At 35.5% G+C, this 14681-nt stretch overlaps 3 protein-coding genes across 5 annotated transcripts in view; 2 read left to right on the top strand and 1 right to left on the bottom strand.

The window, feature by feature from the left end:
• Positions 1-3155: 3155 nt before the first annotated feature.
• Positions 3156-5725, bottom strand: LOC144428299 (uncharacterized). Its single transcript, XM_078117338.1, has 5 exons — positions 5475-5725; positions 4507-4615; positions 4080-4147; positions 3915-3992; positions 3156-3760 (listed from the first exon to the last, which is right to left on the bottom strand). Exons 1-5 carry the CDS (start codon positions 5614-5616, stop codon positions 3468-3470), a joined length of 690 nt encoding a protein of 229 aa, XP_077973464.1. The 5' UTR covers positions 5617-5725; the 3' UTR covers positions 3156-3467.
• A 449-nt stretch (positions 5726-6174) lies between these two features.
• On the top strand, positions 6175-8046 carry LOC144428300 (small ribosomal subunit protein eS28). The gene is made up of 4 exons (XM_078117339.1): positions 6175-6285; positions 6614-6661; positions 6960-7088; positions 7895-8046. The coding sequence occupies exons 1-3, from the start codon at positions 6250-6252 to the stop codon at positions 7080-7082; spliced, it is 207 nt and encodes a 68-aa protein (XP_077973465.1). The 5' UTR covers positions 6175-6249; the 3' UTR covers positions 7083-7088; positions 7895-8046.
• A 5117-nt stretch (positions 8047-13163) lies between these two features.
• The window catches only part of LOC120338435 (MAP kinase-interacting serine/threonine-protein kinase 1-like), a 29013-nt gene continuing 27495 nt past the window's right edge, over positions 13164-14681 (top strand). For 2 of the 3 annotated variants that reach the window (XM_078117078.1, XM_078117076.1), the window contains exon 1: positions 13170-13308. The gene's annotated coding sequence lies outside the window, so the exon portion shown is untranslated. Of the gene's footprint in view, positions 13309-14681 lie in introns of all 3 variants that reach the window. The other variant, XM_078117077.1, reaches the window with a different exon arrangement.

Here is a 14681-nt window from a genome sequence, read left to right as displayed (position 1 = left end):
TCATTATTCGGTGTTGCGTTCGTTGAAAATATTCGAATAATTCGACTAAAAAAAACTATTTGCCCACTACTAATTACGGCGCATGTTAATTATCATTGAACGACAATTAAAAATCAACTTGTTTAACATTAAAATCCAAGTAATAGTTTCACATTTTTTGACGCTACTGACATCCGCGATTTATACTTCTCTCCATAACTAATTTTCACGATTTCTAATGTTTTATTTTTAAATGCGGGTACTGCTGACTACGGATTAATGGTCGATATTTGAAATAGGACTTGCAAAATATTCACCTTAAACCGCCAGGCAAAGAGAGGCGGGCTACACGTAACTGTGGAATTTCGCTGTGAACGACGCATTTTTTTTTCAATTTATTAAACGCCGTCGTCGTGAATTGCACTTTGGGTGCTCTGTTTTAATTTCAACGAAAATTTTGGCTGCGCCTTTGTCGGTACCTATCCGTTATCAACCCGGCTATATTCCGGCACTGATAAACCATGTCATAATTTGTCACCCATGTCATCAAATTAATATTTGGATCGGACGACGAGATTGCGCTCTATACTGCTATCACCAATTCCTCTACCGGTTCTAGAAATACCCTATCTTGTATAGGCATTTAAGGGATAACCTTGTTAGATATTTGATAGACAAAGTGGGGGCAAGTGTCAGCCTTTGCAAGACGGTTGTAACTGCCGTATTTGATCTTTAAAATGGCGAAGACCAATGCGAACACGATCTTTCAGAAACTGAATTGTTGAATTATGTTGGAACCCATAGCCCAGGTGCGCTTTCATACTTGCAAAGTCGATTTCTACCACTATTAAAGAACAAGGTATGGAAATACAAAAATAACATCGGTCGCGGCTGGACGAACAACAATTGTGAACCTCTTAATCATGCAATTAAAAGAACAACGGAATGGCAGCAGAGGAAACTTCCAGATCTAATAAAAATACTGGGTGAATTGGTTTGCTCACCATATACTGATGTCCAAAAAGCATTCTTTGGAACTAGTCCATCTGATTTGCAATCCAATTTTAGAAGCGCGTTCTCTCTGGAGCCCCATAACTGGTCAGAAATGTCTTCTAACCAAAGAAACAGCATATTGAGCTCTTTCTTAAAGCCCAAATAAATACATCTGAAAAAGTCTGTTAATCGATCGACCAATGAACAACTTATAATAAAATTACCACCCCTAAATGTGGGTATAAAGAAAGGTTAAAGAAAACGAATGAAAGCCGAAAAATCTCGCAGTCATTCATCAAAAAATTTATCATTAGATACTTGATTTTATGAAATGAATATGACGTTTTTGTAGCAACCTATCTAAAAGAACTAAAATATTATCACTGTATATTACTATCTGTATATTACTATCTGCGGTAGTCCGGAATATTGAAAAAGTTTTTCACCATGATGATTTTTTTGACTTGTGCAGTTTTTTGTGTTTCATGGTATACTGGCATTTTTAACATGCTATATAAATTGCTAATTTATTTCTTGCATTTTTTTTTACTATTCGAGTTCTTTGCTTGATATTTCTTCGATTTTCGTCATTTTTTTCTGTAAATTTAGAGCAATAAGTGAATTTTTCAGTTAGTTTGTAGACTAATATGATATGTAAAAGGTAATAATGACCCAAGTAGATGTTGAAATTATATATCGAACCAAGAAATTATTGCCCCATCTAACATGAATATTATCATATTATTTTATAATATTTTTATCATTCATTGTATTGCATTTTTCTTTCCAATTTTATATGTAACTGCAATACCTTATATTTTTTCTGCCAAGATGTTTGTTATTTTATTGCAAGCATCAATTGCTGTTACTATTTTATACCAATTTCTTTTTATTTCTATGTTAAGTTTCCTTATTTTTTCCATGTTTAAGTCATTCGTACTCAAGGATACTAGCCTAATTGAAAAATACTACAATCACAATTTCTTAAATCATTGTAATCATATCTTTTTGGCGCATTCACTACAAACAACATAAAGTCATATTTTTGATGGAATTAGTCTGCTTTACAAATGCGTCTTTCTAATAAAAATAAACGAATTGTTCCAATTGAGCATTGACTGATTGGCCATATACTATATGTAAGATTATTTATTACGTAATTTGTCTACGAATATCTCATTCTTTGAGGGCACGTTTTCCAAACTGGAGAAAAATTCATCCCTGGCGTGTAACTTTGTCCTTTTGAGGAGGAATCGGCTTTGTATTTGCTGTAGCATTACTGATTTCACAAAGTTCGTTATGCCTACTATAATAGGTGACCGTGCATTTGAACCCACGTACATTTGAACCCATGTGTATTTTTCAGTGAGACTCTTCTGTGGCGTATAATATTCAATCCATGGTAATTAACTTAATTGTGTCTAACGTAACTCGCGGTGGCGACTTTTAAATACATTGCTACTCTAAAAAAAAACAGATGTAGGCTAATATGTGGACATAAATAAACTGTCTAATTATATTTAGTTTTGATAGGTATGTTTGCAATCTTGCTAATTCGTTATCGCCGTTAGGAATCCGTATTTTTGCCATTCTACGAATTAGAGAAATAAATATCCGCTCTATCGCAATGCTGCCACTCAGATTATTTATAAGATATAACGGTTATAATCTCACCACGTAAAATATATTTTAGTACAATGAAACTCGATTGGATTAATTAATTTATCATCACAATACGTTAAGAGTGACATGTGGGACAAGAGGTACGAGTGGGACAAATGGCACATGTGGTACAAGTAGTACACGTGACACACGTCGGGCAAGGGGTACACATGGTACAACGAGGGACAAGTGGTACAGGTGGGGCAAGTGGCACACGTGGGGTATGTGGGACACGTGGTGCAAGTACGACATATGGTACAAGTGGGGCACGTGGGACAACATTTTTGAGACACCGTCTTTTTTGCAAAGTTTGAAAATATAGGCATCCTGCATTGTTCCACGTCAAACTTACAAAAATATTTAAGCTGTGAGACAACCCATGTACGTCTTGTGGGAACGGCAAGATTATTTGACCTGGCGCTACTTGCTTTGACCAGTCTCCACCCCAATACCTACTTCAGCGATGTGCAACCTGCGGGCCAAATGCGGCCCACAAGAAAAAATTATACGACCCTCGGAAATGTGTTTTCCATTTAGTTTAATTCTCTTTATTCAACGACAAATATTAGTAATATCGTAATTACAGTGATTACAAGTAACAAAAAGACAGTGAAAGGTACATTAGAAAAATAACTTTGAAACAAAACAATGGCATAGAGCTCAGGACGGATCGTTACCACAATAAAACATGCATATTAAAGAGGGGTTGAAATCTGAAAAAAATATTTTCAGCTCCAGACAAAGGACCACACTCTAATAGTAAATAACATACAGAATCACATCTATATCTAAGATAATAATAAATATAACTTCGTTTTGATATGAAAATAATATCACACAGTGCTAAACCTAGGTGGCTTTGTACCATAATCCTCCCATGTACCAGGTCTTCTTTTTTGTCTCAACTGATCATCATGCGGCATAGTGTAATGTGGGATAGAACAGGAAGAATTGAAGTTCCTATAGCTGGTTGCATACTCTTGATGAATTGGTTCGGAAATATATTGAAATTGCTTCATGGCAACATCAGGAATCAGTGAAGTCGCCGCTGGTACACTTCTACTGATTGCGTGTGAAAGAGGAAAACGCCTTTCAACATTGAATTCATTATATTGACGAGGTGGATCTAAATTTATATTTTGCAATAATAATTCCACAAACAAATCTAAATAGTAGTGCACGAAATACTTTATACAAGCTAACACTTGATAAACTTTTCGACGAGAACAGAATAATGATGGTTTGAATATGAACAACAGTAATAAAAATGATTTTGTCACCTCTGAAAGCAGTTCTTGCCCTTCTGATATATTCTTGATTGACAATCCGTGGACTTCGCTTGGACTCAACTTCAGGAGCTGATAGAAAAACACATTTTTTAAATAAACAAGCAATAATATTTACATATCAAATTTGTTATCCAAAATAAAAATTTATCAACTTACTATCAGTATAAAACAATGTTTCGTCCACATCCGGAGTTTCACTTACTCTTCTATATTTATTGCGACTCCTGTGCAGAATACAACAAATATATAATTTTTAAAAGAATTTTGCGTATGAATATCTAGGCCTACCATTTAAATATCTCTTCAACAAGTTGATGGGTAAGACTGCACATGAAATAATACACATAATTCATAGTAAATTTATACTTAACCTTGGGTGGTGAATCCTAATCTATGATTTCAAAAGATACGAGTTCAGGGACTATGTTAGCCAAATGAATATACCCCCTTAGGTTTCAGTCCCTTTACACAACTTGATATAAAGTATGCGAACAAAATTAGTTACCTCCATATTGGTACACACACTTCTGGAGTGCTTTTTAAAATATATAAAGTGATAAACTGTTTTAACAAGATCACTGACCTTTGTACTGCAGGATAAAATTTGATATTGGATGCATGTGTGAATAATCCACATCTTGCTGAACAGGAAAAATACTGCCATCCTCTCCATGTTCCATTATGCTTGCCAACTTAAAATAAATATATCAGCTTTGACAATGAAATATTAGCTGGCAGATAAGCATACACAAAAAAACATAGAAATGGAAACTGTTGTTCGTTGGAATGATATCAAAAATGGATTGCCCCAATACATTGCATGTCAAGCGTCTTCAAAATTTCTGAAATTTGCCTAAAAAAAGGGGCTTGGAAATGGTTTTGAGAACATAACAAAATAGATTTTTGAATTGTACATGATATTCAGAAACATTAGATAGTGATGCTAAGTAGTTTAATTGAATGAGCATTCGTAATCGCGACTGCTAAAAAAATTATACTTGAATTTGAACAATTTAATTCAAGTAATTGATTTTTAATGAATTTTCAATTCACATTAAAATTTGGCATACATCACGAATTCACGATTATGCCAAGAGGCTTTGCAAATTATTGTTCGAAAACTATTGTATGAGCCTCATGGGAAGTATTGTTCATAAAATAAAAATTGTGATTCACAAAATATCATACAAGACATGTACATAGTCCCAGTTCATGATTTGCTCATGCATTGTAAGCTCATAATGCTGTAATGTACCTCTCACAGAAAAGAGATTAAGTCAGTAAGTAACATGCAGACATGAGAGGAAACCTAGTGTAGTTTTCATATATCAGTATATCAAACCACAACGCCTTTTCTTATCAAGTTAGCCAATCTCTGTCTGAACCAACCATAATCTACAATTATTCTCAATGTAATGCATTATTTTCATTAACAGATTTTCTTTAATGGAATCCAAATGGAATTAAGGCTGATATTGATTAGGATAGGCAGCAGCATATCCATGAAACAAAGAAGGACGCCGCTTGAAGAATTTTATTATTAAAACTTACATGGATAATCTAGTTCTAATCCAACCCATTCACCTTCCTCTGCGTTCAAATGACCCTTATATCTTACTGTTGCAGGAATTACTCTTTGACGATGCGATACTAGAACTTTTTGGTTTATCTTCACATTCAAAAACAAAACCATTTTGACCAATCAGCTGTTCATTAAGTCATTCTGGTCGATAACAATTAAAATATTAATTAATACAGTACCAGTACTGCAGTAAGCAGGTAAAGTAAAATTTGGGGGGAAAATTTGCAACCTATTCAAACTGACCAGGATACCGGTACCGTAGGTCATGGGAGATATCCTGTTATTGGTACCAGTCTATGCCCGTTGCCGCACCGTAGTAGGCTATACAGGTATAGGAGAGGGCAGGGCAACTCAGCTTGTCCTCTCTTACGGGATAAAAATTAGGAAAATCCTATCCTCAAATACCGGTACCGGTACTCCTACAGTACGGTACCGGTACCGTACAGCCGTATGATTGATGAATGGAACTTACGCTATCTGTTTCAGGATTTACATCATATACCTCAATGATTTTAACCAATATCGACCTTTCACCCCATGAAATTATTTCGCGAGGAAAAATTTGATTAAACAGGTAATAGCCATCGTCTATGCATTTTAATTTATTTATTTTAAATTATGTTCTTACATTTGATCGAAGTCAATAAACAAATATTCAGAGAACATCCGAACGATCACCAAGCCGTGTTCATTCTTGCATGAAACCTACCTGATCACGTGATCTCCCTCTTTCTCAACCTCAACATGGATCGTGCGGGCGCTCCTGTAAAACTGGCCAAGGTGAGCTCTTTTATTGACAATTTCCCGTATGATACAGTTTATTTTATTTATTTTTTTACTTTTGTTAGGATAGGCCGGAGGTTCCACCACCTACAGAGCCCGAAATTTTATAACTATCATGTCAAATTGTACTCAAATATTTTAGATCCATGCAAGCATTGAAATCTTGTTAATCACACTTTTACAAACGACATCCTTTTTGTTTGCTGTTTTTCTGAAAAATTTACTTCGGATAATGCAGTCCAGGTTGCCAGTCAATTCTGCAATTTGAGCAATTTCTGCCATTTTTTGTATTTGCAATATCAATCATTTTTCTTTAACTTTTCAGGTCACAAAAGTGATTGGACGTACTGGGTCTCAGGGTCAATGTACTCAGGTAATATTTATAGTTCTTTGTTTTTCAGTTGAATAAAAAAAAATTCTAACAAAAAGAAAACTTGATTTTTCAATGAACATTCTTTATTTTCATAAAGCCTTGTTACTTGTTAGTGGGTGTTCAATGATTGTTTTTATCTGTTATTTAAATTTGTGAAAAATGAATGTTTAGCTGTCTGGTTTTGTTGCTTTAGTATATATCCGATATAACAAGATCTGGTGTGAAGTTATTTGTCAGAGAAATATATTTCGTTTTGTCTGTTTTCCCACTTAACTTGTGAATGATTTCATTTATTCAGGTGAGGGTTGAATTCTTGGACGATTCCAGTCGATCCATCATCAGAAATGTAAAGGGACCAGTCCGTGAAGGTGATATTTTGACACTACTCGAATCTGAGCGTGAAGCTAGAAGATTACGGTAGATGAAGGTGGGAATTTAATAACATCAGTTTTACAACTCCAAAATTTCTAGGGTATTTATTTTTAAAATTTAGATTTCACATTGTTGGTTTGAATTACTTAACTTTGCTTACTTACCTTTGTACGCAAAATGATAACTGAATTTGATAGTAGTGAGGTTTGGCCTAATGTAATATACTTCGGGCCATTGACCCAATGTCATGAATAGGATTTGGAAAATGCATATATCCATGGATGGCCAAAACTGAATGTTTTACTCTTTCGAGTGCATTCTGAGAAAATTATTTCAAGTATGAAATATTGAATACATTGTAAATTGGGGGTTACACTCATGTGGAAAATTATATAATTCACTATATATTCATGTTGATCACATCCAAAATGACATAAATATGAAAGATCATTGTTTTCTCAGTGTTGTTTCCCACCAGTTGTGATATCGTACGCTTTGATCTACTTGTCTGGCGACTCAAAAGAGTCTAATTTCTAAATAAAAATGTTCTAAGTTAATCCCAAATTCGAAAATGCCTTTTATCGAATATAATGAATTTTGAATTAATTCGAATATTAGATCTGGACATCCCTGCGATATAGCCTCCCTAATTTTTATATTGACTTCGATCGAAGTTTATAATTTCATTCATTTTTATACCATATAATAACCAGTTAATTTGCTTTCCATGACCACAGTTTTATATTAAGTTTGTTTCTAAATTGAAATACCTAATTAATAGATTCATTACGAATTGAGTCTTGTCAGCTAGTGATTTAATGTGGCCCTTAAATTATCAAGAGTATTACATCAATATTTCAGGTATTCTGGTATATTCATGACAAGTGATGCACAACTTCAAAATGGATATCTGACACAAATCAACTTACTCGTGTTGTGGAACTATTGTGTAAATGTTTGATATTGTGCCATGTTGTGGATAATACCAGGAATAAAATTGCAACTAAATTTGACTATTTTGTTTGAAAGTATATTAGTTTTGTTTGGTTAAAGTTGAATGCCGAGTCTAACTGAACAGTCAAGAGTGCTGACAAGTTGACTATATTTTTGTGTCCGATAGGTTTTTGGTAGAGCATGCATTTTGACATATTCACAGCATGACTTGGGAGTTCCTACATAATTCGTGGACATTCGGCAGTCGATACTTCATAATTTTCTGAAATTCTTGAGTAATAGCACCAGTAAGTTTTGATCAAAATTTAATGTAAACATTAGTTATTATCGCCCGCAGAAAGTTTTGAACATTTTTTGGTGCCCACTTCCCACATACCTTATCGCTGTGGTTCTCTACCCCAGGTCCACTTTTAGGGATATTTGTATCTCATGGCGCGCCTGACCAGAATTGATTTAGGGGCTATAATTAGTCGTGTCATATTTAGTGCAAAGATTGCCCCAGCTAAGACGTCGTTTTTGAGGCGCAGTTCTTACCATTTCATGGCAGTTCCTGCCACGAACGAACCACGGCAGGTCTCGCCATGGTTTTATAGCAGTAATCAGTATTAACGGTATATTCACAAATTAACGACCAGATTTTAATTGATCATGTGGAACTATATCTACTTAAACCCTAACCCCAAATCCATCAAAACTGTATCCATAAGAAAAACGTTCCAACCTACCCAATATTTGTCACATAAGTGACAGCCTTGTCTTTGCGGCCCATCTGCCGTGGTTATCGCAGCAAAATTTTACCTGCCATTGGTTTTCAATTTGCTGCCGCAATAACAGCAGCTCGTCATTGGTTTGTGGCAGCTAAAAAGTCAGTCGCCATAGGTTTGGCCGTAGCGGCCATGGTATGGGAATATCACCATGTTTTCGAGGCAGCTGCAGACGCCGCAGAATACCCAAAACTGCACTTGTCGTTTTTAGTGTTGTGAGCTAAAGACGTACCGATACCACTTTTGACGCCGATACCGATAATGATCCGATACCAGTTAAAAAGACCGATACACCAATACCGATATCCCGATACTATGTAATTATTAACTCAAGTGTGCAGGACAGACGGTTTAAAACAATAGTCTTTGAGCAATATTAATATTGCACATTATTTCGGATCAAAAAAAGAGAAATGTCACGCACACATATATATATATATATATTAGATGTTTGGGATTCAAACGCTTTAATTGATTCAGATGCATTTGGCACTGGCGCTAGTAATCTCGGTGTTCAATTAGAAAACTAATAGGAATTGGCTACTGTTGGTGATAAAATAAATAAATGTTTAGCCTACTTATTGTATGAAACTGATACAATGAGTTACGTGCGCAAGATTTTGTGCCAATATAAAGTCATATTTTATATTTTACACATCGGAAAATCCACTAATATTCGATTGACACATTTCTTCTTCTAAATTACCATGTAACATTGAAAATTTCAATATAGAAAATTTGGCAGCGAAAATACTCGAATTGATTGAGCCAGTTTGGCTGATAGAATACGATTCCCGTTTGCACTACCGGGGGGAGGCTCATAGTTCACGATCAAACCAAGCAAAAAATTATTTCAAGATCAGTATTCTAACCCATTTTTCAAAACATTCTGGATCATATTGAGAAGCTTAATATATCGGAAATAATATTGGTCTAAATTTAGCCGATACCGATACACTGCCGATACCGAAAAAATTGCCGATACCGATACATCTATATTGTGAGCAACCCTACCATTTCACTACTGATCACGCCCTATGGTGGTTCACAACTTATCATATGGTAATACTGAGTGCGAGATGATAGCTTGGTGCATCTGAAACGAATTACTGATCTCTATTGATTGATTCTCTTCTCACCGAGATGAATACAAAGAACCTGAACGGTAATATTGATTGGTGGTCTATGGTGGATGAGCACTCGCGCAGATTTGGTATAAAAGGACATTTTTCGTGCGTTTGATTTCGTTATAGTTAGTTATGAAGATATATTCACCAAAGTAAATAGTCCTAAATGAAGAGATAGCGGGATGTACAGTAGAAAGTGGGGATTGACAGAAGGAATCTGAATATCCCCTGCTTTTATAAATCCAGAATGAACGAAGATCACTTCTTGAAATTTAGATATCTGAGATCGCTATCTTGTGAATGTTCGTTTTGCCCATACTCCGATTTGTAATCGAACCTTTATAGCAATTGGGTCAGGTGCTCAACGATTGATTTGCGAACCAAAAAATAACTTTTAGTGGTGCTATGTTGCAAGTTTGCTATTCAGGCAGAAAAAGGCAAGTTTTTCCGCAATTCCGGGGTGCGGAGTCGGAATAGGCTGATGATTTTAAACGGCGTAATAAGTGTTGAGTCAAAGAGTGTTGGACCTAACAATACTAAGAAATCAGCCTATGACCACTGCTCCACGTAGATCTAGTAAACTGTAGAAGCAATGCCGGAAAGAGTCGGAAAGACTAGCGGGGATGTTAAAATACCTATAAAAATGACAACGGTTTATCAACCCACGATTTCTTTTGTCTAGTCTTTTTTGTGGTGAGGAAGCATGTAAAAATGAGTATGTTTTCACTAAAAATAACGAATGGACAGAATACAATTTATCACCCGCGGGATTGGAACCGGCGAAGCCTTAAATTATATAAGCTAGGTAAATATCAGCGTTGCAAAATTTACTTTTTATTTGCGGGCAATATTACTAACGTTCTTTCTTCATTTGATATTACATATTTCTACACACACTGTTATGTAAACTAATCAACTTATACTAAAGAATTCATATATCAATTAATTATGGTCCATTAAAGATTAATTGATTCACGGGAACAAAGTTTTGTGTGCTGTGGGTGTGGAATGAAGAGAGGAGGATGGAATTGTCCCGTCTACCATATTATATGTGAACCACATGACTACAGAAGGCTATAAAGTGAGACTGGTTGAGTTCTAATACAATTTCATTGCTGCTGAGTGGTATTGGTACCATCCATATGCTCTTCGCAATTCAAAGCCATGTGTAAGCTTACTAAGACCAATGCTGAGACACTTGAAAGCTCAGCCAGTCATTCATTCTGGCATTTTCGTTTATTCACAATTAGAATATTTAAGCTTCATAAAATTTTTGTACTTCTGCCCCTGTGTTCAGGCGCCCACTTTTGTGATTTGAAATAAGGATATTAGTAGGTAGTGGTAATTCGACCCCCGGGTTATGACGGACGGGCAAAGCAAAATCTTTTTAATGGTGACACCTGGCGCTTTTTCGTCGCCTGAAACATATCGCGTGGATAGAGCGACATCTTGTGAACAACGATAGAACCAAGATTTTACATTTTAGGCTCGACAGCTAGGCGGGGCTTTTGGGGAAAGGCGTGTTTCTGCTTCGGCAGAAAAGTCTTATAATAGAGTCCCAAAGTCTTTTTTTGCTGAGGGAAGTATGTGAACACGCATTTATTCTGTTTATCTACTGAAAGTAGATACATTAGATTAAACAAATCCTTTTGGTAGACTGCCAGTGCTCATTTTTGGGTAGGCATGGTCATTTAAGAGGCAGGGTGAATTTTGATGGGGAAAGGGAATATTTTTATCAATATTGTCTGGTGGGAATGTCAATTTACCGTAGCCATCAAGACTTGTGTACATATATACAATTATTTCTTGTTACTATGTACCCTTTTACTACACGGAGCACTCTCGCCACCATATTTATACTAGGTCTCCTAGTATAAATAGATCAGGCGTAACATTTCATCTCACCACATCCAGTTTACTTTTTCCACAGATGTTTGAAATACGTCCTAGGTTGGTTATGTCAAGTAATTGCAAAAGAAATACTTCTGGAGGTAGTTGGCATAAAGAAGACATGAAAACCGCAGTTGTTGTTTTAAGGCTGTTCAAACTCTTTTGAAAATTGCCCCGTAATTTCCTTTATGGGGTAAGACGGTTTAAAGGCAGGAAAAATGTTCCGTTTAAACTAAATTTTGAAAAACCGGATCCTATGGCATCTAGGGGTTGATCAAAATCTCACGAGACACCATTAATTTTATTTTGATGTATGTCCGTCTCGCCTACGAAATGTCTAACTTACCCCGATATTTTTTAGCTGAAAATCGCGCGTAACTTCTGATTCGTTGCTATAACCACGATGCGCAAATGCGGCAAGATAGCTGGAGGTGCATAAATTCTGACGTCATAAGAAGTCCGTTGGATGATTTTTTTCACTAGTACAAGTTGGATCACGATTACTACGTATATATATATTTGCAAATTGATTATTTGTAGAACCCCTTTAAAGTCGCGTGCTTGCCTGCTCTTATTGTTTCTTTTTGGCCTGCACTCGTATACGAATAGTTCATTACCAGGTTTATTTTGACCAATCTACATTGCCCATGGATATTGAGCAAAAATGCATAGGACTTCGATAATACCCACTGTGCCAGTGTGACTTGCACAACCTTGTACCTTACAACAGACCTTCCCAACCTTTTAGTGTCGCGGGCCACTTTCACCAGAATAAAATTAGACATTTCATGAGTTTTATTTATCGCAAAATAACACGAATCCAGAAGACAAAACGAAAGATGATGATCAAAATGAAGCCAATTTGGGTTGCGAATTCATTCCTATGATTTTCCTCAGCGTTTCGTCGCCAATGATCGCACAGGAGCTTCCGAGTTTGTCGAACAGAACGCCCAGTTATACAAAAAATAAAAAAAATTAAACATCGATATTCACCAGAGCGCAAGACTTGATACATGCGTGATAAAAAGAATCGACATTTGGATGTAGATGGTCGAAACAATCGCGATATAATCACGAAACATACTTTAGCCCATATATATAAAATACTAAAAAGTCTGCTTATAGACTCATTTGATGGCGGGCCGCAGTAAACAGCCTGGCGGCCCGCCGGTTGGGCAGCCCTGAGTTAGATGAATGATTGTTTTATGAGAATGGGAGGGTATGATAACATATTTTAAAATATATTATATTCGTCAAATCCAATATCTTAAAGCTAAAATGAAGGACAAGTTTTCCCTGAAACCGATATAGATTTAACCATAATTAAGTGACCCCTTCTTTTGTGTGATTGTTTACATTCTCATTTTCTTTTTAATTACGGTACCTCGCTTTATTTACAAATTTGTTGATGCTTCTCGTTGTCTGGGCTTACGTTCCAGTGCTTTTGCAAAGCAGTTACAGTGTAGCAACATTTGATTGCAACAGGATAGCTCTGGAACATATTTTTAACAAGCGGGAAGAAGAACTTTTGGATTGTACGGTATGTAAAAGATATATATATTGCATGTATACAAATGTAGATAGAATATTTACGATCATGTCAAATGTATATATATGTGAGTACAGAGTAATGCATTTGATAGTCCGTCTCATGTTAGCTTCAATTGGAATTCGGTGGCGAGGGCTTAGATTTAGTCGTGACTTTTAGAACGTCCCATGTTCTAGAATCAGCGGAATACAGATATCTTTCCTCGGTTTATCTCCTTTCTTGTATTGTTGTTTTCGACATGCCTTTTGTATTTCGGATAAACAAATAAAGTGTATACATTAAGATATTACTAACTAACTATAAACAGGATAAGATATGGGAGTTTTCAGGGCTATGGTCGTAAGACTTTGAATTGATAACCAATTTTGAAAATGAGAGCGAATACGTGTAATACCTACTAATTCTCCCTTCATAAGCGGCGTAAAAAAAAAACTTCTCAGTTTTGGCATAACTACGGATTTTGTTAGAATGGAGAATGCTGGTTATCTTTGTATTAATGTACTTTGTACTTGCTTCTTCTTTCAACTATACCAGATATTACCTTGTCGATTATGATGATGTATGGCGGGTATTTATTATACCGGTAGGCAACAAGATAGTATATGTGGTTTTAAATTTAAATTGCTGATAATCCGAATCAAATTAGGTTTTTTATTATATCTTGTGATTAAAAAAATATGATATTATATTACGTCATTCAAAAAGTTAGTCAACAGCATCTGCCTCATAATGATAATTTTATAAAAAAAAATAACAAAAGCGTTCAAGGATCAACACCCTGCGGCAATTTACTGAACGTAGGTCTCATTGTCGTCATCGCTGCTACGCGTTCAAGTTATTTCCATTGCTATGCTCTATTTTTTGTGCTTATTTGATATTTTCCGAAGTATTTCTCACTCTGTGTACGTGCAAAAAAACTACCGATATTGTGACAAAGATTGCGCTCCCACAATTGCGCTTCATTACGTAAATCTGTGCAGGAAATTTTTCCAGACCTAATACCAAGGCAAAAATAGTAATCGTAATCTAGTAATATTATATATCATGGACGTTTAGCATAAAATCCATTGCTTCGATGGGGATATAAGTTCAATTATGGTGAAATATTATCCATGAACAGGCAGGCACGGCGCATCTTTGGCAATTTTTTAGCAATTTGAATTTCAAATTATAAATAAGTAATTGTATTCGAAGAGTAAAAAGGTATGAGGTGTATATTAAATGAATAACATTTTAATTATTGATTTTAGGGGATAAAGCAAAATATATATGAACAATTTCAAAAATCATGTACTGCATCGGAATTGTGATTTTAGTCCTAAATGTCTGAAGCGGACGGACTGCCCAGCGAATTAAAAAGTGAT

The sequence above is a fragment of the Styela clava genome, chromosome 10 (genome assembly GCF_964204865.1).
Source record: "Styela clava chromosome 10, kaStyClav1.hap1.2, whole genome shotgun sequence".
NCBI classification, from domain to species: Eukaryota; Metazoa; Chordata; class Ascidiacea; order Stolidobranchia; family Styelidae; genus Styela; species Styela clava.
This window is presented reverse-complemented; position numbering and strand designations above follow the sequence as displayed.

Coding starts and splice junctions, on each gene's coding strand:
- LOC144428299 (XM_078117338.1), bottom strand. CDS start 5,616: ATGGTTTTGTTTTTGAATGTGAAGATAAACCAAAAAGTTCTAGTATCG. Junction 4,616..5,474: donor ATTAGAACTAGATTATCCAT/GTAAGTTTTAAT, acceptor ATTTATTTTAAG/TTGGCAAGCATAATGGAACA. Junction 4,148..4,506: donor TTTTATCCTGCAGTACAAAG/GTCAGTGATCTT, acceptor TATTCTGCACAG/GAGTCGCAATAAATATAGAA.
- LOC144428300 (XM_078117339.1), top strand. CDS start 6,250: ATGGATCGTGCGGGCGCTCCTGTAAAACTGGCCAAG. Junction 6,286..6,613: donor CTCCTGTAAAACTGGCCAAG/GTGAGCTCTTTT, acceptor TTAACTTTTCAG/GTCACAAAAGTGATTGGACG. Junction 6,662..6,959: donor CTCAGGGTCAATGTACTCAG/GTAATATTTATA, acceptor TCATTTATTCAG/GTGAGGGTTGAATTCTTGGA.